Below are 21,332 nucleotides of genomic sequence, written 5' to 3' on the forward strand. Positions count from 1 at the left end.
TTTATACCTTAGATTATAAAACAACACTTGATATGATGGCTTAGCTTAACCACGTCCGATATACATGAAAATCACGTTTTTTAGCCCAGAAATGTCTGCATGTGAGCATAGACGAGTCCCACGGATAGGTGCATGCTGGTCACGCTCCTGTCCTGAGGCTGTAAGCTCTCAGACATTCGTTTGTTTACTACAGGTGTTCAAAAATTGATGGGGGCGGATAGAGACTGGACATGTCAGGAATCTGAGCGAGAATGACTGGAAATGTCTGCCGACCTGCTGCTTTGTATCCATCCGTCCTTCTTTCATGTGACTAGACCAGTGAATGTCTATCAAGTGGATAACTCTGTTGTGAATTTTTGTGTGCATGTCCCTTTAAAAGGTTTATTATGTGCGGGGTATTTGTGAGGCTGAATACCATAAAATGATTTTTTTCTTACTGAGATGAGGATTTGGTGACTTCAGCAACATTCACGTATGAGTGTGTGTGACTGACTGACATGATTGCTCAGGGGGAGGGGTGGACATTGTGTCGCGTTTAAACCACGTGATATTATCAGATAGAAGCCCCCCCCCCTCTCGGTCATGCTCGAGTCCATCTGTAAGCCATGTGCACTCATATGCACTCATTTCTAATGTAATCCTTAATCTGCGCTGCCTTCTGATGCTCTTACTCTAATAGTATCAATGAGTGTAACTGTTTGAATGTGTGTGCTGGTGTGCGGCGCTGTGTGTTTGTGGTCTGGGTTGTCAGTCATGTGCGCACAATGCACGAATGCCAGGGTTTGGGTTAGATTGTGATCCCTGTGTATGTGTGTTGAATTTGAAGCTTCAGTTGCCACCGAGATTAAATATAGCTAGGGGTTTTATACCTTCAATATAAGCCCCTCTGGATGCACTCCGCTTGTTAGCTTTTTGTCAACGGCCTTGGCAGCTCTCCACCTAACGTGATTGAACTATTGCTTTACAGAGTAAAACCTCCTCTAGAGGCAGAAATCACTGCCCACTGAAATACTGTCAGACATTTGTAAGACTCTCATATAGTAGGGATGGAATGGATGGTATTTAGCATGTTTTAGAGCCAGGATTGATCCTTAAAAGCAGGGTAGGTGATTTGTTCCAGAAATATTTTTTGTAATGATGGTTGAAAGTCTCTTCACATCCTAAGTTAACTAAGTTAAGTGGTCTAAATGTGTTTATATGTATATATATCGTCTGTTGAAGGCGTAGGACCATAAAATGTTTGTCCGATCATTGAATTCAGTCCGAATGCAATGATACGATGTCCTGTCTGCCTATCAGCGTATGTATTTCCATACCTCCGTGCACCTGTTCGCGCAGACATCACACGTCATCAGTGTGTTTCATGCCATGCAGAGTTAGACAGACGTCAGTCACCGAGCACCACAACCGAAACAGCAGCCGTCTTTTACAGTTCCTCCTGAAGCAAAACAACGAGCATATGCTGCGTTCACCATAACTACTGTCATTTGGAAGAGATGGAAACCTGTGATGTTACACTCGGAGCAGTTCTTGACTCAACTTTATGCGTTCTGAGAAAAAAATGTCAGAATTGTGAGAGAAAAAGTCTCAGTTACCTTTTTATAATAAAATATTTGTGGCAGAAACAAGCTTCCATAAGTATCTAATCGAAAGTAAAATAGTATAAAACATGATCAAAAGTGAAATTAAAGACATTAATTATAATTTCGATTGCAAATAAATGTTGCTTTTTATTAATCAAGGAATCCTGAACAAATATTAAGCATTTTCAACATTGATAATAAGAAATGGTTCTTGAGCATTTGACACTGATGGTTGGAGTAATAGCTGTTGAAAATTCAGCTTTGCCATCACAGGAATAAATGACATTTTGGAATATATATATATATATATATATATATAAACAAACTTCTTTTAAATTTAAATATTAATTTCACAATATTCCTATTTTTACTGTATTTTGATCAAATAAATGCAGCCTGAGTGATCATAAGATAGGCTATTCTTTAAAAAAAAAAAAAACCTTACTGACCCCAAACTTTTGAATTATAAGGTGTGTGTGTGTGTATATATATTTTTGCAGATTTGTAGAATTTGTAGATCTCAAAGGACAAATTCATGCACTATTATTGCTAAGTTTGTGTGTGTGTCAGAATGAGTCCACACATACTTTATGTTTGAGCATAATAATAAGCATGCTGCATATATGTTGACAAGATGCAGTCATGCGTGTTTGAGTCCATTAGAGTGACGCTAATGCTGGGAGACAGGCGTCCTGTTCCTAGCGGTTTCACAGCATCAGCGAGGCTTCCCTCTTCCCAGCAATGGCAGGGAATCCCCACCCCTTCTATAGTAGTTCCAGCGAATGCTACAATCACCCTCTCATTCATTATCCCAAAGCGGCTTATCTGATACATCTACACACATCTAACAGTCTGACGTACTAACACACACCAGCACATATAGGTTACCAGATAAATAGTCTCAGACCTTTGGCTGAATGTCTGATGCATAGGGCTTATGGCGTTCCACTTGAACACATTGCAATGTTTCCGTCAGTAGACTACCAAAGAAAAAGATGAAATAATTCATCTGGTCATGTGATGAGGGGAGCCACTACATTATTTTTATTAGGCTACTGATATGCCTGGAGTATTCATCTTATGTGAGGGAACATTTATTTTAAACATTTTTCTAATAGTAACATCAATGTGATTTTTTTTTGTGTGCCAAGTGCAGTTTTAAGAAGCATTTAATATTTTTATTAACAGGTCCTGACACAATTGTAAGTAGCCTGAAGTAATGTGAGGCACATTAATGAATAATATTGAACATTAATATTCATTGAAAATTCACTTAGTGAAGTAAGTCAGAGCATTCCCATGTGCTCCAAAACCTGAACGGGACAAGGGAGCGTGTCTGGTATGTAATATAGGCCTATATATGTATATGTATATTTATATATATATATAATTAATTAACTGTTTTCTATTTTAAAATATAATTTATTGCTGTGATGCAAAGCTGAATTTTCAGCATCATTACTCCAGTCCTCAGTGTTACATGATCCTTCAATCATTCTAATATGCTGATTTGGTCCTCAAAAATATTGCTTGTTATTATGAATGCCCTGCTTAATATTTTTGTGGAACTCGTGATACATATTTTTGTATTCTTTGATTAATAGAAAGTTCAAAAGAACATGGTTTAGTTGAAATCAGAATTTTTTAATCAACTTAATGCATTCATGCTAAATGAAAGTATTAATTTAAAAAATAAAAATAAAAAATCTTACTGACCCCAAACTTTTGAATGGTCAATCTGCTATGCTGTTACTTATTACCAATTTCTTTTAAAGTTAGTGTTAAATAGTATTAAGTATAAATATTGTATTGTTTCTTATAAAAATGGAAAGTTCAGACTCTAAATTCTAATTGGATAAGCTGCATTTGAAGCTTGAAGCAAAGATCATGATAAATTCATGGTAATACAGGACCTCAATTGGCTTTTTGCTTTATTAACCACCAAACAGGACCCTGGGAGTTTTTAAAGGGGTGGTTGATTATGATTTCACTTTTCTAACTTTAGTTAGTGTGTAATGTTGCTGTTTGAGCATAAACAACATCTGCAAAGTTACAACGATCAAAGTTCAAAATAAATGGAGATATTTGCTTTTAAAGAAATCACTTCTTAAAGGAACACTTCACCCATTTGCATTTAGCTTTGTATCGTTAGAAACCCAGTCATGTTTTTGAATGGTCATGCATTATTCCCTCATTTTCCCCCGAGACGGGAGAAATACGGATTTCAGTGTTGCAGTTCCTGCTTATAATGATGTAAAAATCTGCATTTTGCGTCATTCTAAGCAGGAAGTCCCATATCTTTGTAGAGGGGTTGTAGACTACAAACACTCGTTCCTCATTTTTCCAGGGGGTGGGACCCACTCACGCTACAGACCTATTACAGACCAGTGGGTGGGACTTCACTTGCAGAAACTAAAAGCAATATCCGCCATCTTGTTTGGAAGCTAAGCTAACATGCGCAGTGGAGCCAGATGTGAAGTTACGACAATGGCGGAAGGTACTCAATATGATATGGAAGAAGAGGATTTTGAAAGTATGATGCTCGAATCAGATGTTTGTGGCTACCTTTACGAGCCGCAATATAGCGAAGAGCAGCTGAGGCTGATGGAGGAACAGGAGGCGGCAGAAGACCTGTCGCGGACGAGGAGCCTGGACTGGCTCGAGCTGGGGCGGACTGGTGGTGCCTGTGCTCTCACTGTGCGCTTACGGACACAGAGATAGAGTCCGTCTGCTGCAAAGAATTTCTCCTGGACGAAATCTCTGAATCAGACGAGGACACGGACGTTTGTGTTGTGAACCATCCTAGTTTCTGGATTAGTGGGAGTGGCTTGCAGAGCTATGCAATGTGGTGCATTGTGGGAGTTGTTGTCTTCCATACAAATGCCCCCTAAAGTTACTTTGTCTTTCCTCGGTCAAGAAGGCACCAAATTCGAAATTTATGTTACATTTCGACTACATATATGACCCACTTTCAGTAAAGATTAATGTTCCCACGGGTGAAATGCTCCTTTAAGGAATACAACAAACGGCTGGTAGGGACTACACAACATTCCTCACGGGTTAGTGACACCACTAACCCTAAAATTTACATAAACCCCGCCCCCGGAACACGATTTATAGATTATCATGACAGAATATGCTAATCAATGACTAAAAGATAACTACACATCAGCTACATAAATTCATCAACTAACCATTCAGAAACGTCCTGTTGCTTTATACATGTTGTCACTTCTTCTTGAGTCTCTCCATCATTGTCTGACTTCGGTTTTAACATAAAAGGCTAAACGTTTTTGAAATTTTCATTGCATGTCTGTGTGAGGTAAAAGGACACAAGCTCTTGAAGCTCCGCCCCCTGTGCCGGGAGCAGCAGCTCATTTGCATTTAAAGGGACAGACACAAAAATGGTGCGTCTTTGCTCGCCCTCAGCAAGTGACAATTTTAATATGCTGTATAAAAATATCTGTGGGGTTTTTTGAGCTAAAACTTCACATACACACTCTGGGGAGATCAGAGATTTATTTTATATCTTGTAAAAAGGGGCATTATACCACCCCTTTAAATTGCAGATACTAACACAAATAGTGTGGAGATTTTTTGCTGCACATTTGTTTTTGCAGTGTCTGGATTTATTTTTATGATCAAAATGTTTTTTTTATACAAAAAAAGAGTCTAATTCATAAGAGCCTCCTGACATTTTCAGCTGAATATCAAGTGGAAATGCACATTTGTACAAGCCAGGGGTCTGTACGACAGGACAACACTGGGAAACATGGCCCAGAAAATTCAAGCAAATGCAGCTCTTCAGCGGTGGATCATTCCGTGCACGTGTTCTGTCTCCATTGGATTATATTTCTAATGTCTGATCCTATTGTAGCCCATTTTTATCTCTTAATTTTTATAGCAGGGCAAAATTCTGCTGCATTAGGAAACTGAGAGATTAAACGACAGACTTCATCAGTCACATCCATCATATGACACAACTGAGGTAAACCAAGGTTACTTAACATTTTTAAACGTATTGCATCGTAGCTAACGTAGCAACGTTTTTGCTTCATTTAACCAAACTTACTGCTGTGACACCTGTATGTATCCGGCACGCATGGACATTTGGGCTTTTTTTGCAGACAGGTGCTGAGCTTGAAGTGTTATTGGTTGTTGGGATTTAGCTTGTTCTATAGAAGTCAAGGAAAGCAAGATAAATACTGACTTTTGGAAATGTGCTAGTAATCCTTTCCTTCCTGGTAATCTACAACAAGGGCAAGCAAGGTGACTGCTGTAGTCGCTGCTTTGACACCATCCAGAATGTGTGTGTGTGTGTGTGTGTGTGTGTGTGTGCGTGCGCGTAACCCAAATGTGAAGTAGCATTCTGCTAGCCAGTCATATTTTAGTATTATTTGTATACTTTAAAATGTATTAATAATTTTAATTAGCTTTTATTTTTTTATAATTTCTGTTTATATTTTAATTTTTGTGTTTCTTGTCATTTTTGTATGTGCTTTTGTCATTTTTATTATTTAAATATTACTATTTGTTTGATTTCTTTTATTTCAGTTTTAGTTTTAGTTCAGTTTTTCTATTCCCAGTTAATAATATTGTTGCTTCTTCATATTTTAGTTACTTAATTTATCACTTATTTCAGTTAATCGCCAATACAACATTTCAAATTTTTATTTAGTTTTTAATTCAATATTAATTCAAAAATTTATATCTAATTTAACTGATTTTCTATGTTATTTTGTAATTTTAGTCTTTTTGTCTCAAATTGTACTGTTTAGGATTAATTTATCTTATTTTATTTTTATTTCAGTTTCAGTTTTACATCCAGTTGGTAATTTTGGTGCTTCAACCAATTTGCCAAAAGGTAATTGCCAATTTTCATTTAGTTTTAAGCTTTTCATCTGGTATTTAAATCATTTATTTCATTTTATTTTAGCATTATTTTAATTAACAAAAATGTTTTTAATAGTTTTAACAATAACCCTGCTTGCCATCTGGAAAACAAAAACAGAAAATACAAAAAGTATAAAACTGTTTGACCGATCAGAAATTCAGAGTCGAGTTGTTTTAAAACTGACACCAGGGATGGAAGTTCAATATGTCTGTTTCGTCAATTTCGTTTTAAAGTTGACACCAATACACTCTGAGGGATGTAAGTTCAATGTGTCTGTTTTGTCAATGTTTTGTCGGTCGACACAGCAGTGTGACATTGAATGCTCTTTCAGTGCCTCACAGTCTTGTTTTCATTCATGTCAAATAAACCACAGCTTCTCTATAACATTGGTTTTATTTGAGCATTTGGTCCAATAAATACCTTAGTCTTCCCCTTCAATGACGATTGACCTTTTGTGGTTTGTTGATTGACTGAATCTATGAGCTGAACTTTTGTTTTGTCTTTGAATGAACTGATTTAATGAGTGCAGATTCTCTTCTGTGTTGACATATTCATATTGAAGTTGGAAGTTGGGGCAGAACATTTTTGAATAGCTAGTAGTAGCTATAATGTTGATGTGGCAAAACCACATTTGATAGCTTGTTAAGCAATGAGGAAACTTAGCACTTGAATAAATTTCAGCCACTTTCTTTACAGCCAATTGATTGGGGAAAGAAATAAAGAAACCATGTTTTACTGCTTGCTATAGCTAGTCTTTGCAAAGCGGTCTATAACATGAGAGAGCTGGTCATCCCCATTCATCTCAATAGCAGGGAAATATTTACACTGATAACACGAGGCTTGTTAATGAATTCATTTAAAGAATCTGCTCATTAGAGTTATTGATTTTTGAAACGGACTGCACTCATACTGTATTTTTTCAGTTTACAGTCAAATATCTGTATTCATGTATCAGAAGCAAGTGTTGAATGTAAAGCTATTATGAAGTGGTTTTTACATCAAATAAACTAAAATCAGCCTTAAAAATAGTGAACGTGAAGAAAGCACTTTCAAAACTAAACATATTGGTTGACATCAGAGGGATGACTTTAGTAACCAGCCAATTATTTAAAATGCATTCAAGCAGTGTTATCATGCATTATTCACATTTATTTTAATTGAAAAACAATTGAAGCATTTGAGCATTAGAGAATGCCTTCATAAATAAAGAAGGACTCATTAATTCTGACAAAGAAAGTTGGACTGGGGTCAAGCAAAGTATGATTTCTTTTGTAGGACTGTCAATTCAACATGTTACTTTAGTACAATTAATTACATACAAAATATGTTTAAAAAAAACATATTTACCATAATGTGTGACTCATAAATTCATAATAAGGTATGAAGGCTTATGTTATGTTAGGGGAAATACGATATTTACTGATGTCTATTCAATGATTAACATTATCATCTGCCACAATGTGTCTTTGAATTATTTTCTATATATTTCTTTATTGATATATTTACACTATTGTTCAAAAAGTCTGGGGTGAGTAAAAAAAGAAAGAAAAAGAAATTACTTTTTTCAGCAAAGGCACATTAAATTGATCAAAATGACAGTTAATACATTTACATTGTTACAAAAATCATAATAATATTTCACTAAATAATATTTTACATATAATTGTAATATTTACTTATTTTTTACAGTTTTTTTTGAATAAACAACATTTTAAAATATATTAAAATAGAAAACAGTTATTTTCAATTGCAATAATATTTCATTTAATAATATTTCATAAAATGTTTATAATTAATTTATTTATTGATTTTTATTGATTTTTTTTACTGTATTTTTTATCAAATAAATGCAGCCTTGATGAGCATGACCCCCCCCCCCCCCCCAAAAAAAAAATACAAATAATTCTTACTGGCCTCAAACTTTAAAATAGTATAGGCTTTGCAATTATTTGTGCATTCTATAAATTAATACGATGCCATTTTTGAATCGATTGAATCTCTTGCTCTGGCGCTGCATTCGTGGCTGAACATCAGCACAGGAGACACTGGATTGTTGCATCTGCTGCTTCATTAACAACGTGGCTCTATTAAACAGACTTTGAATGTGAACTGATCTCTATCAGGTGGCACAGCAGACTCCAGCTGTCCAACTTAACATTTCACTTCCCACTCCCTCCTCTTGTTACCATGACAAGCTTCTGTTTCTCAGCCTGAAGCTCTCTGCCTTTAGCAGCTAAACGCTTCCACCGAAGCACGTCTCCACCAGAGACTCCTTGCAGGATATCTGCAGTCCTGCACCGTTGGCCTGTCCGCCCACTAAAGGCCTTCATCGGACCCATTAGCTAATAGGATGGGCTAGCGGTGGGCTGTACATCACAGGAACTGCGCCGTGACAACAGGCCACTTACTAAACCAGCTCATTAGCTAATAGAAAGGTAATGTGGGAGAAAGAGAACAGAGAGAGAGAGAGCCAAACAAGAAAAGAGATTTTGGTGGACTGTAGGATGTAGCCAATCAATTAAAGAGGTTATTTGAGGGCACTTGGCCTTTGTATATTTTAACTCATGTCTTGGTCACTGAGAGGCAGATTTAATATTCAGCCTCATGAAGAGCGGGTCACATGTGATGTGGAATCACCTTCTTCTTGACTAAAGCTGAAATTCACTATGAATGCCCTTTTACTTATTGTAATTCATGTTTTTGGTCCTAAGGCTGTACACATCAAGAACAATAATTATAACCATAAAAAATCACTCCCAAGTATAAATGTGCAGTCACATAAGCAACATTTTATCTAAATTTTGAGAGCAAAAAACATTGTTGTCATTAGCAATGTATAGAGCGGTTCACATAGAGGTCAAATCAAGCAGAACTGTGGCAAATTTGAGGAACCAGCCTGTTATGAAATCTGCATGTGGAAATCTTATCCAAAATTCCCGATTACATGGATTTCTTTTGAAATTACTTTAGATTTTATACTTTAGATTATATTACTTTAGATTTTGAAAGTGCGTGGTAAAATGGAAGCAACTAAACAATTAACATTTGACTGTTTTACGATAGAAATGTTCAGTGACTGACAGTAGAAACTACTTAACTTTATGAAATTTTGCCATTATGAGTTAAAACGATGCTATCATTTAGCCTACACGACGATTCATGACTGAATTTGACGAGACGAGAAACATTTAGCATTTTTGACATATTAGACACATGAATAATAGTGAATAATAGCGAATGTGTGCATATTTTAAAATAAAATACTACTTGCAAACTGTTTAAATGGATTCTAACACAAATTAGATAGCTTTCTTATTTCTTTATTCCCTTAAATTTCTTTGAATCCTTTAAATCTCTGAAGCAGGGTTATTATAGCTATTAAAACTAAAACCATAAAAAATGTCGTTACATAAAATAACGTTAACTGAAATAAAATAAAAACAAGAAACTTATTTTAGTTTAGCTAGTTGCCAAAACAACCTTTTTCATTTAGTTTAACTTGATGCAGTAAAATAATTAAAACTGAAATAAAAATGTATAAAAAAATAAAAATATAACTATTAAAAATGATGAAAACAACAAAATTACTAAAACAAACTAAAAACTAATTGAAAATATTAATTGATACTAAAATAGCACTGCTTTAAAATGACTTCCAGGTCATGTGGGCAGGATTTTTTCCCTTGTTTAATATCCTGTTTTACTCCTACTCAAACCTAACTAAACTTTATAGCAAATTGACAGCTTATTGAATTTTTACACTTACAAAAAGCCAAGGCTCCAGATTTGCATATCTTTCATTTAACATTCAGATGTTTGAGCTGAAATTGGCAGGTCATGATGAAATACTATAGGGAGTGAGTTCCTCTGAGCCCACATAGCGTGGGCTTGTGGCATCTGATCACATCAAATCAAAGCAGAAAATCACAGCATTAATATGCAGAGAGATCTCTAACGAGCTATAACAGGACACTGGAGGAACACACGCTGATATTAGTACTATTTGTATCTGGCGAGTGACTAGAGAGCAAGTAGTTCTTGTTAAGTAATGAGTAATTCACATGACTGTGATGTAGGAGTTTACTGAAACCTTTTGAAACCATATTCAATGTGAACACTATTGTTATTTTAACAAACCCCTAACTCTACAAATTAAACTTTGTTTGTGTAACGCACATAAATAATTCCTCAAATTTGTTGACCTGTTGAGGAGAGGTGTGCTATTGCTTTTCTAAGCGGTCAGACTTATTTTGACCACATTTAGCGGTTGTCGACTAAACATTAAAATAATTATCAGCTCTCAGACAGAATTTTAATATCATTGCTTCCCTAGTTAAACCACTCGGAATAACCATAGCAACTGCATAGAAGAAGTCTGGCAACCACCCTAGTGTAATGCCATTGAGTTTTACACAGGCAAGCAGCACTCGCTTTTTCATCAGACAATGTTAAAATCAAATTCATGTTTTAATCTGTTCGCTGACAGCTCAGCCTCGGTCACTGTTAGAGTGAGTGTCAAACTGTTTTTGGATTTGTTTGTATTGAGGACAAAACAGAGATTTGACCCATCTGTCCCTTAGGCAGGATTGAATGAGAAGAATTGAAGTTAATCCCTCCCTCTTCCTGGTCTCACTTGGCAATAGCACTGCTAATGAGACAGACTGGGGGCAAACACGTACTTATTAAGCAGTCGCGAAGGCTAAACAGACCCTCGCTGTAATCCATAGGGTTCAGCTGACCCTGTCTTTGTGTTTAGGAACAGATTCAACAGACCGTCTACACCAATCTGACTCACAGAGGGGGGGAATGATAATGAAATGCGCTTACTGATTGCGCTGCTTATTTGTTTCCGGCCATAAAAACTGTGTTAGATGCAAATTGGTGAATTTTTTTTTAAATTTCCCTTCTTGCGGGTCGTTTCTAAAAGCCGGGACACACCAAGCCCAAGCCGGATTCGTTTTTTCAGGGTGTTCTGCACCGTTGGCTCTCGTCGGACACCGTCAGGTTTTTTTGGACCGATTCAGCATGTTGAATCGGCGTTGGGCCGTCCGTGAGAGAGAGAACTCTGATTGGCTGTTTAGCTTAGCGAACGAGTCAGCGCACGAGAATAAAAGCGAAAGTGATGAAAGCGAGCAAAGAAGTCAAGACGACACAGACAGAAGGCTGTTATAATTTTACGTCATCTTACCTAAGCAATGAATGCACAAATATTTTCATGATAACATGAGCCACTGGAATGAAGAAAGTGATCAGCGTGATTGATATTCGAAATGATATGCAATCGCTCCTTTGTTTACGGTTTATATATCTGCAGTCCTAGTTTGGGTTTCCCTTTTTTGAATGGAATTGAATCCGAAAACCCGAGGTCCGACCCGAGATCCGAGCATGTTTGGGTTCAAAACTTCGATGAGTGCCTCGGACACGGATCAGGTTCGGTATTGGGTTCTGGGTAGCTTAAAATAAATGTGCTTTTTCCGAATGGACCGGAGAAGACCTGAATTCTTTTAAACTGAATTCTTTTCAATTCTCTGACAACATAAGTTCTCTGAATCCACGCTTCTACGTGCAATGGACTCTACACATGGTTTCTTCCGCATTTATACTTGCCTACCGTTTCAACGAGCGTCGTCAGCATGGATTAAAGTAAACTTTAATTACCTTATGGTCAGGTAAATAACATTATGCTAAAAGTTATGGGACGTAAAGAGGTTACAGTGATATGTGGTTGAAATTTCAGCACGTTCGTGTTAAGTTAGTTTTTGAGAAACACACGTAGAAAAGGAACAAACGTTTGTAACCTCGCTCACAGAAATCCATCTTATGGCTATAAGATCCATCAGGAAAAGCCACTCACTTCATTACACTGCGTGTTCATGCAGGGCTTTTCTTTTTGTGTGTGCAGAAGCCCTTCGCCGGAGATAGCGTTGCAGACAACACTAGCGAATCCATGATTTATTAGGCTATCAATTTAATTTTTATCGGGCTATCACAGTTTTTTTTTCAATCCACTGGTCACAATTGAAAGCCGAACTCAGAAATAACTTGTATGCATTGGGCAGGCAATAATATAAAGCAGTAATAAATAAATAAATGAAAGTAATGGAGCAGCGGCTAAATCAGTCAGCAGGACACCAGGGTTTTCCTGACACCAGGGTTTCACTCTGATTTATATCAGAGTGAAATGGCTTCTCAAATGAGAACAAATGTAGGACAGGACTTGATTTTGTTCATCAGAGAAGAGATGTTGTTGTAAGAGGGAGGGGAAGTTCATGTTTTTGATTAAAGAATACAAGGGCACATGAATAAAAGAAAATAATTATGTTCACAGATAAATCATTTATACTAAACACTGCGATTATTCCATAAAAAAAAGAAAAGAATTGTCATGGTGACTTTTATACCCATTTATATTTTGTGAGAAAAATATTAAGAGACAGATTTACTTACAGCTTACGCCAGCGCAAACCCTCAAAACTACTGTCAGGATTTACTAAAGACACGCTGTGAAAAATTAGCGCTGCAAAGGCGTGCTGACTTTATTGCATATGAATTTGTTGGATTTTCCCTTTCAGACTCAAAATTTATGGGAGGAGAGTATTTAAATGAATCACGCAAGCTGATTTACTAAGGTTTGCGCTAGTCAATTTACTGGTATTTGCGCCATTTATTTACCGGCCAAAAACAGCAAGTCTTAAACCAGATGCTAATTTGCGCTGCTCTTGGTAGATTGTGTTGGTCATTATGGAAATGATCGGGCTGTGTCTGTGTTCTTTAATGTGTGTGTCCTCAGTGGATCCCTCGCAGAACTTTCCACTCCCATATGCGCTTATATGGGATCGTGCTCTCACGCTAATTCACCGTTTAGTAAATCTGGCCCTAAGTTTTTCAAAAATATTTGTGGACCCCTAGTTACGCTTTGCAGCATCCAGACAAAAATTTGCCAAGTTTTCACTATTACCAAATTTGCATAATTCCTTCAGTGAATTAGAAGCTAAAATAACGCAGACAATTTATGGAAATACATGATTTTTAGTTAATTCCTCAAAGAGGCAGAGAGCCAAAAGTATTCCTTCTTCCTGAAAGTCATCTGAATGATTTTTTAAACCCCTCTGAACCCCGTGTGGGTTTTTCTCCTGCATGGAAACTAATTGCATCAGTTATTTATCTCTTTGACATAAGAAATCATTTTGCGTTCATATTGAGAGAAAGGTTGTGCTGTGATGGAGAGCTGTGCCGAGGCTCAGTGGTTTTGCTCTATTTTCAGTTATGTGAGATTATGTAATCCACAGAGAGAAGAAGGAGGACTGGCGACTGGCTCGAGGGTTCGATCACTGCAGGGAAATGTGGGAAGCCACACAGCAGCACAGATTTGAGTGGAGCTGCTTTAAACAGGTCTCAACACAACTGATTTTAACATAAAACAATGTAGTGCAAAAATGTGTTGCTTTTGATTAATACTGAATATCATTATGCATGATCAGTAATATTATGGCCATAATTAGAATGATTTTAGTGTTAAACTACAAAAAAACAGTCAGTGCTGTGGGAGAAAAAGACTCACTTAGTAGCTTTCTTTCAGAAATATTTAATCTGTTATTTTATAACTACATTTTGTTTGTTTGATTTGTTTGGCTTTTACATTTTACATTGATGATATGTAAATAGGAAAACATTAGGTAAACATAAATGTACCTCTGTCTGGAGTCTTTATCAGTTTTGTTATTGCTAAGTAAAACTAAATCTATTAAAAATGTATTTTGTTAACTGAAATAAAGCTGAAATAAAATGCAAATATTAGATGATTTAAAAAAAAAAAAAAACTTGCCAATTAACTGAAATAAAATAAGTTAAGAAATAAAAATAAATTAAATAGAAATAGAAAAAACTAATACAAATTACAAAAATACTTGAAGCAAAAAAATAAATAAAATTAAAAAGAAAACGGAAAATATAAAAATAAAAGCTATACAAATAAATACTATAATATTATAATTATTATTTTAATTTATAAAATGATACTAAAATATTAAAATAACACTGCTCTTTATATACTGGTCTGTATAAGGAACTGAATATAATATATATATATATATAATACTTTATTTATTGCCATTTATACATTATAAGATATATAACATTCTTAATCCACTCAGCATTGACATAAAAAAACAGCTAACAGTTCACAGAAATCCAACTATCTATCTTTATGGCAACTGACACATAGCACTAAGGTGAGGAAAAATAGGTGAAAAATAGGCAAAATCGGCGAGGAACTGAATAGATTAAAGTTATTTATTTGAATTTATTCAAAATGAAATTAAAAATAAATAAACAGTGAAATTATTATTATTATTTTTTTTATCTTGAGGATCAGTTTTATTTAACTCTTATGACAGTGCTAATACTTTTATTTTGAAAGTCATAATTAGAATTGTATAGCTTTAACAAAGTACTTGTAGCCCTGGATGAGAATTACTGATGTAGAAAGAGGGAACAGGTATATGAGAAAAGCGATTCTGGGAGCAAGAGAGACAGATTAAAAAAGACAGACAAGGCAGACACACAGCGATGTTCATGAGCGCTACGGCTCCCTGAGGGGTTTAATGTAGTCACTCCTCCTCAGTGCCAGGCAGAATCACCCTGGCAGGCTTAAAAAGCTGAAATCTGAAGGCTCAGACTGTGGGAGCTGGAAACTCTAGCTGAATATAAACAAACACACCGTCAAGAGCAGGAGACAGAAACCAGAACGCCCTCGAGAACAGGGAAACGTTTTGACAGATAGTCAATGTTAAATTGTTGGTGAAATTGTGTCTCTCAGGCAATTCAAGCTTAGATGAGAGTGGGTTCAAACAGGGCAAAGGAAATCTTTTTTCATTGAGCTCCAAACAAAAGTTCCCCTTACATAGTCTACGGCTTTATAAAAACAGCCTCATTTTATCCACCCCTACTCACCTTTGCTTTTCTAAGTTTCAAACAGCTGAAAGTAGCAACGGTTGCGTGACAGTAGCTCATGTGTTCACACTGGTCTAGCTTTTCCAGTAATGAGCTATTATTTCCAACAAGGAGTGATGCAGCAAGACAAAACCCTACATTGCTACATTTATGGCACATTGTATTGCACATGCAACCATGTCAGACAAGGAATGTTTTAAGTGCTTATAAATAACCTTCTGCCATCTCAAGCTACATTTAATACATTATTCTGACCATTTATAACAAAAAAGGCTGCTGCTCTCCCAATTATGTCAAGATTAGGTCTTCCTATCATTAGCATTCAATAGTCTACAATATATAATTGAAAAAAAAATAAAAAATAGAAAGAAGTGATGAAATGGACACTTAATACTGCATGAAATTTAATTTAATATTTTTATATAAATGCAACCTAGTGTGAATGGAAAACCAATACGCATTTAATCATTGGTGAAAAATCTGTGTAAAATTATTGCAGAATTTTCTGTCTCACTATACGAATATTAACTCTTTCCCCACCAGCATTTAAGAAGAAGGTTGCCAGCATGTTTTTATGTAAACACATGTTAGAATGATGTCTTTGACCATTGTGCACGTGTCTTATATTTTGAAGCATCTCAACATTGCATCAACATCGATTCTATGTGATAATATTAGATCTAGAGTATGGTTACGACAATGGAATAACACTTTGGTAACATTTTATTTCCACCTAAGACATTCTACTGTCTATACTGTAAGTAACTTTGCAATTACTTGTCAACTAGCAGTCATTAGAGTATTAGTAGACTGTCTGCTGAATATCTGCTAACACTTTATTTTGATGCTCCCCAACAGACATTAATGACTAATATAAGTAACTTTGCAAGTATGTCAACTTATTCTACTAACCCAAACCAGCCTACTAATACTCTAATGAGAGTTAGTTGACATGTAGTTCCACAGTTACTTATAGTTAGTTTAATGCTAAAGTGGGCTATAGAAATAAAGTGTAAAGACATGTTTTAATAGTTGAACTTCTTTTGACCTAAATGTGCCACATTTTAGAGGCATGAGTGCCATGGTCAAACACATGTCCAGCCCATGTTACATAAAAAAACAATGGAAAAACAGTGCAGTGGAACGCAAAAACGTGTTCTGCATGAACGGCCCCTTACACTGCTGATAAAAATGAAAAAGAGTATATATGTGTGCGTGACGGAGAGAGAGCGAGAAAGCGTAGTAAAGCTGGACAGATGTTACGCAACATTTAGACGCCTCTGGGATTTCCTAGGGCATGTGAAGGCAAGCCTGAATGAATTTAGTGAACTAGTGTGATGGAGAGAGTGAAAACTGCTACATGAACAGCGATGACCTGATTTTTCCACCTATTTCTGCACCAGGGCATTATTATGGATAATGCTAGATGCTGTGGGATGAAAAAGAAAAGCTTATTTCAAAATAAAGAAGGAATAGAATGAATGTCGACTACATTTACATCTAAAACTCACAAAACATGCTGTGTTGACAGTCTTTATCTGAGCCTCGGTTTCACGAGTCTTAGGTTGCAGAAGGCAGTGTCTTCTTCTGGTTATCTCTTCATGGGTCTCTGATAACTAAAAGCCTTTCACTCACTTTCACTCCTGACTGTGGGAAATGATAAGCAGTAATAGCTCATCGTATTGTAGCTGTCCACAATCTCCTTTTTTAAAACCAGTTATCTGTATCAAGGCCGGATTTCGAGTAGGACCATATCACCAAATATTTATTGATGTATTTTTGAAATGTGTAACGTTGGCAGAATGGCCAGTTAGCGAATTTTGGCCAGTGCACTGCAAGTGTTCTTTCCTGTTGTAAATACTTAACGTGTTCTTGTTTTTGGGTAACAAACCTCAGTACTCAAAGGGAGACTGTGGTATTATTCAAGTAGTTAGCTGTAAAGAAGTTTACTTTAACTAATTTGCTCTTCAAACTGTTGTTTTGACATGACAGAAGTTGACCTGTGAATATTGGCTGTAGAAAAAGACAGTTTACTCTAATGTCTGCTCTTCTGCCCTTTGTGGCAGTGATGAGAATTGTACTTTAAATTGACATGAGAATTAACTGATTACCACATTACTGAGTTAGCCTGGAAATCCAGACCTAAATCTAAAAGATTAATGGTCTGGCGTCGACTAATGAAAATCGGCCAGCTCGAGGGGTGGCACCAAGCATGCATTTGAAAATCTCACTGCACGCAATTGGATAACACTACGACCAATCACAACAAGTTATCGCTTAGCTATCAGCGGAGCTAACTGGTAGATTAGACTCTTACCGTATCCGGTCGGCAAAACAGCAAAAATGTCCTTCTTGCAAAGGAAGGATTCGAGCGGCGTCTTCTGTTCCTGTTTTAGATAAAAAGCCACGTCTAACTCGTTCATTGTAGCGGCCAAAGCCGTTTAAAACAACTGGTGTTCATCCATAGCCATCTTGCAATGTTTACTAATGACCTCGACGTCACAGCGCTGTCGTCATCTTTAGCTATATCAGATAACCCGATGTGATTGGTGCAGCTCAGATCGAGGTGCATATTTAATGAGCATCATTACTCGACACCAGAGTAACTCGCTGAGCAAATTCAACTTGTGCTCTCGCGAAAACTCTGGATTACCAGGGTATTACTGAGTGGCCTGTTGGTTACAAAACATAGACTGTAAAAAAAGATGGACTACGTACATTCGCTCTCTTATCCAAATATGGCGCTGACATCTTGATCCGCGATATCAAGGCCCCGCCCACACTCCCGCAGAATCGTTTAACACAGTTTACTGCAGAGAAGCTCATTATGTCGGTGTGAAATAAACAGTTATGGAAATGTAGAAGTTAAAGCTCCAATCTCCTCCTCCCGAAGATCCAGAAAAAATGACGTAGAAAACGTGAAATATCTTGAGCTTGTGTTCACCACAGACCTTATTTCAGACATTTAATTTAAAAAAAACATAAAAAAAATTGACTTCATGACGATGGAACTGGAAGTGCTAAAATACTAAATTGTTTTTGGGTTTTGTCCTGCAAATATATGGCATCCCTGCAGCCCTCTTTTAGTTCATGTATTTGCATAGAATAAGTTTGCAGGCAATAATAATCAAGCGTAGCGTCAGTTCTGGCAGGTCACATTAGTCAAGCTTGCATCCGCTGACTCTCAGGAGTTAATTACCCTCCTCCATCCCCAGCTCCTCCTCTCGTCCAGTCAGGATTTGGTATTCTGATTCCCCTTTGAACCAGACTATATTCTCGAATTATGTTGTACATTAAAATATTGACATTAATGATGATTCTTGTTGGTTCTGTTCTGTTTACCCTAAGGGGGGTTATTTGCTGTTATTCATGCTAGGCTGCATGGATGCACCGGGAGTTCTTGCCCAGAACAGAACCATACCGCCAATCCAAACTATATGCTAATGGTCAATCGCATTTGACGATAGTGGTCCTGACAGAATTTGTGGATCAAATAGTGATTAGCTGATATGTTTGAATAAGATATTGTCAGTTAATCAGCCTTTAAATATCCTAACCTCATTGTCTTTCTCTTTCCACAGTTTAGCCCTGCATCCAGAGCGAGTTCTGGTGGCCACAGGACAGGTTGGAAAGGAGCCGTATATCTGTGTGTGGGACTCGTACACTGTGCAGACAGTGTCCATACTGAAAGACATGCACACACACGGTATCGCCTGTCTCGCCTTCGACCTTGATGGACAGGTGAGTGTTCAGAGCAATAACTTGCAGCAATAAAAAAGATTTCACTTCTTTACCAAGGAGTTGACATTGTTAACAACTCATGAGATTCATCTCTCAGTATGAGGTGCTGTGAGGTTTATTATTAGTTGGTAGTCAGATCTGTGAACACACCAACGGTGTGACTCCCACAGTGTGACAGTACGTGTGAGACTGTGTGTCTGCCGGAGCTGCTGGTTATCACCTTGACAGAAACAACACACAAAATCCGCAGTGGTCACATCAAATGACAAACTCAGGGAACATAACCAAACTTTTCCCTTATTGATCGTGACATTGCATTGTGAGGGTTGACAATGGCTATAAGTTAATGGCTTTAGAAACTTTCATAATATGTGCATGCTGCACTTTCTGGATGGCTATATTTAAACAGTGTTCAATAGAACTGCTGCCCATTCATTTTCAGCACTTTTTGTAAAGCTATTGATGCTGCATGAACTGCCCCATCTAGACCAAGTCGAGCATTGTTTTCTTGCTCATTTTACTATAGTTAGTTACAGACATTGAATCTGATTGGTTGAACAGCATTCCAAGAGTGCATGAGTCAACAGCTGTGAGACTTTCAATGTGTGTATCTGTATTTGCACATTCCAGAAACAGAATCATTCATTGAATCAATTAAAAAATGTTACTTTATTCAGGAATGAATTAAGTGACTTTCCTTATGGATACGTCATTGAATAATTCACTTAATCAGTTTATTTAAAATGCTGGTCAATTCAGGATTGAAACAAGAGACTGTCTTTATGAATGAGAGCTTGAAGCATTTACCCCACTAAAACACTGAAACGTTCAGAAACAAAACACCACTGCTGTGTTGCAACAGTTCTGCTGTGGCTTCGTTGAAAGAGAAAAAACAGACAAAGTATCATCTTAAGCCCTATTCGGACAGGACTAGTTTTCCAGGGGTTCGTTTGAGAAATTAATGTTTCACAGACGTAGTTTATGATTTTAATCCTGTCCGAATCTGCCAAGTCTGTGTTTTTCTCACGCAACCTCTGTAAAAATTCCTACGCAAATTACCTACTGTTTTTCCAAATATATGATTAATATATTATTAAATATATTACTTTTAAAATACAACTGCACTGTAAAATATTATATTTCGTAATTATATATATATATATATATATATATATTTACTTTACAGTACTAAGATTACAATACTTACATCTAAATTTCTTCACTTGCAAGAGTTAAACAGACCTTTAAGTTTCTGTGACAACAGGTTTACAAATGCTTCTCATTACAAATCTAGTGAAATCATTTGTCCATAACTGGTGATGGTTGCATTCCCAAATGCACATTCTCACAGCACAAACATTAATTTTGTTGCTCTAAGATGCTTAAAACAATGGATCATGAGCTGTATGTGTGTGAAAGAACACAGAGACATGCTTTGCTCTGAAACACGCAGCACAATGGACTATATACTTGTTTAATTGAAATGGACACACACACTGCAGTGTGTGTCAATTTGCTGTTGTAGAGAAGAGAGCAGGAAATTAGCAGGAAACCATATAGTTAAAGATGTTACGGTTATTAATATCTATAAATTTTAATCTGCAGTACTGTTACGAACTGCTCAGAGACACAAAGTAGGAGATCCAAATGCAGCTTTATTGGCTGGGGCAATCCAGAGGCGTAATCCAAAGTACAGGCTAGGGTCATACACAGGCAGGTAGTCAAAACAAAGAAACCAACAAAACAAACAAAACAGGCAGGGACCAGAGGCAAGAGAGTAATCCAGGGACCAGAGGCAAGAGAGTAATCCAGGGAACAGGGCAAGATATCAAAAAACCAAGAAACAAGAAAACCAGGGAAACGCTCAGAAATGCAGTGAAACACTTAACAAGACTTCGCGGTGAGTGAATGAATGAACAAGGTATATATAGACAGACTAACAGGATGAGACAGGTGAATGCAATCAGTGAATGAGGTACAGGTGAATGTGATCAGTGATAAGTGATGATGAGTCCGGGCAGTGAGTTATGGGAAATGTAGTTAGTGAGTGAATATGATAGTCTGATGTGGACTGCCCTCTGGTGGCTCACAAGGGCAGCTTCAGCTGGTGATCGTTACATAGCCCCCCCTTTAAGGAGCGGATTCCAGACGCTCCTAAAAGT

The 21,332-nt window shown here is 36.8% G+C and overlaps 1 protein-coding gene across 2 annotated transcripts in view; it reads left to right on the top strand.

The window, feature by feature from the left end:
- Positions 1-21,332, top strand: part of eml5 (EMAP like 5) — a 117,269-nt gene that overhangs the window by 5,437 nt on the left and 90,500 nt on the right. For both annotated transcript variants that reach the window (XR_014603980.1, XM_084097060.1), the window contains exon 2: positions 19,011-19,170. Coding sequence is in view for 1 of the 2 variants with exons in the window: in XM_084097060.1 (XP_083953186.1) it covers positions 19,011-19,170 (160 nt within the window). In the remaining variant the exon portion in view is untranslated. The remainder of the gene's footprint in view (positions 1-19,010; positions 19,171-21,332) is intronic.

The sequence above is a fragment of the Abramis brama genome (genome assembly GCF_963993115.1).
Source record: "Abramis brama genome assembly, chromosome: 21".
NCBI lineage: Eukaryota > Metazoa > Chordata > Actinopteri > Cypriniformes > Leuciscidae > Abramis > Abramis brama.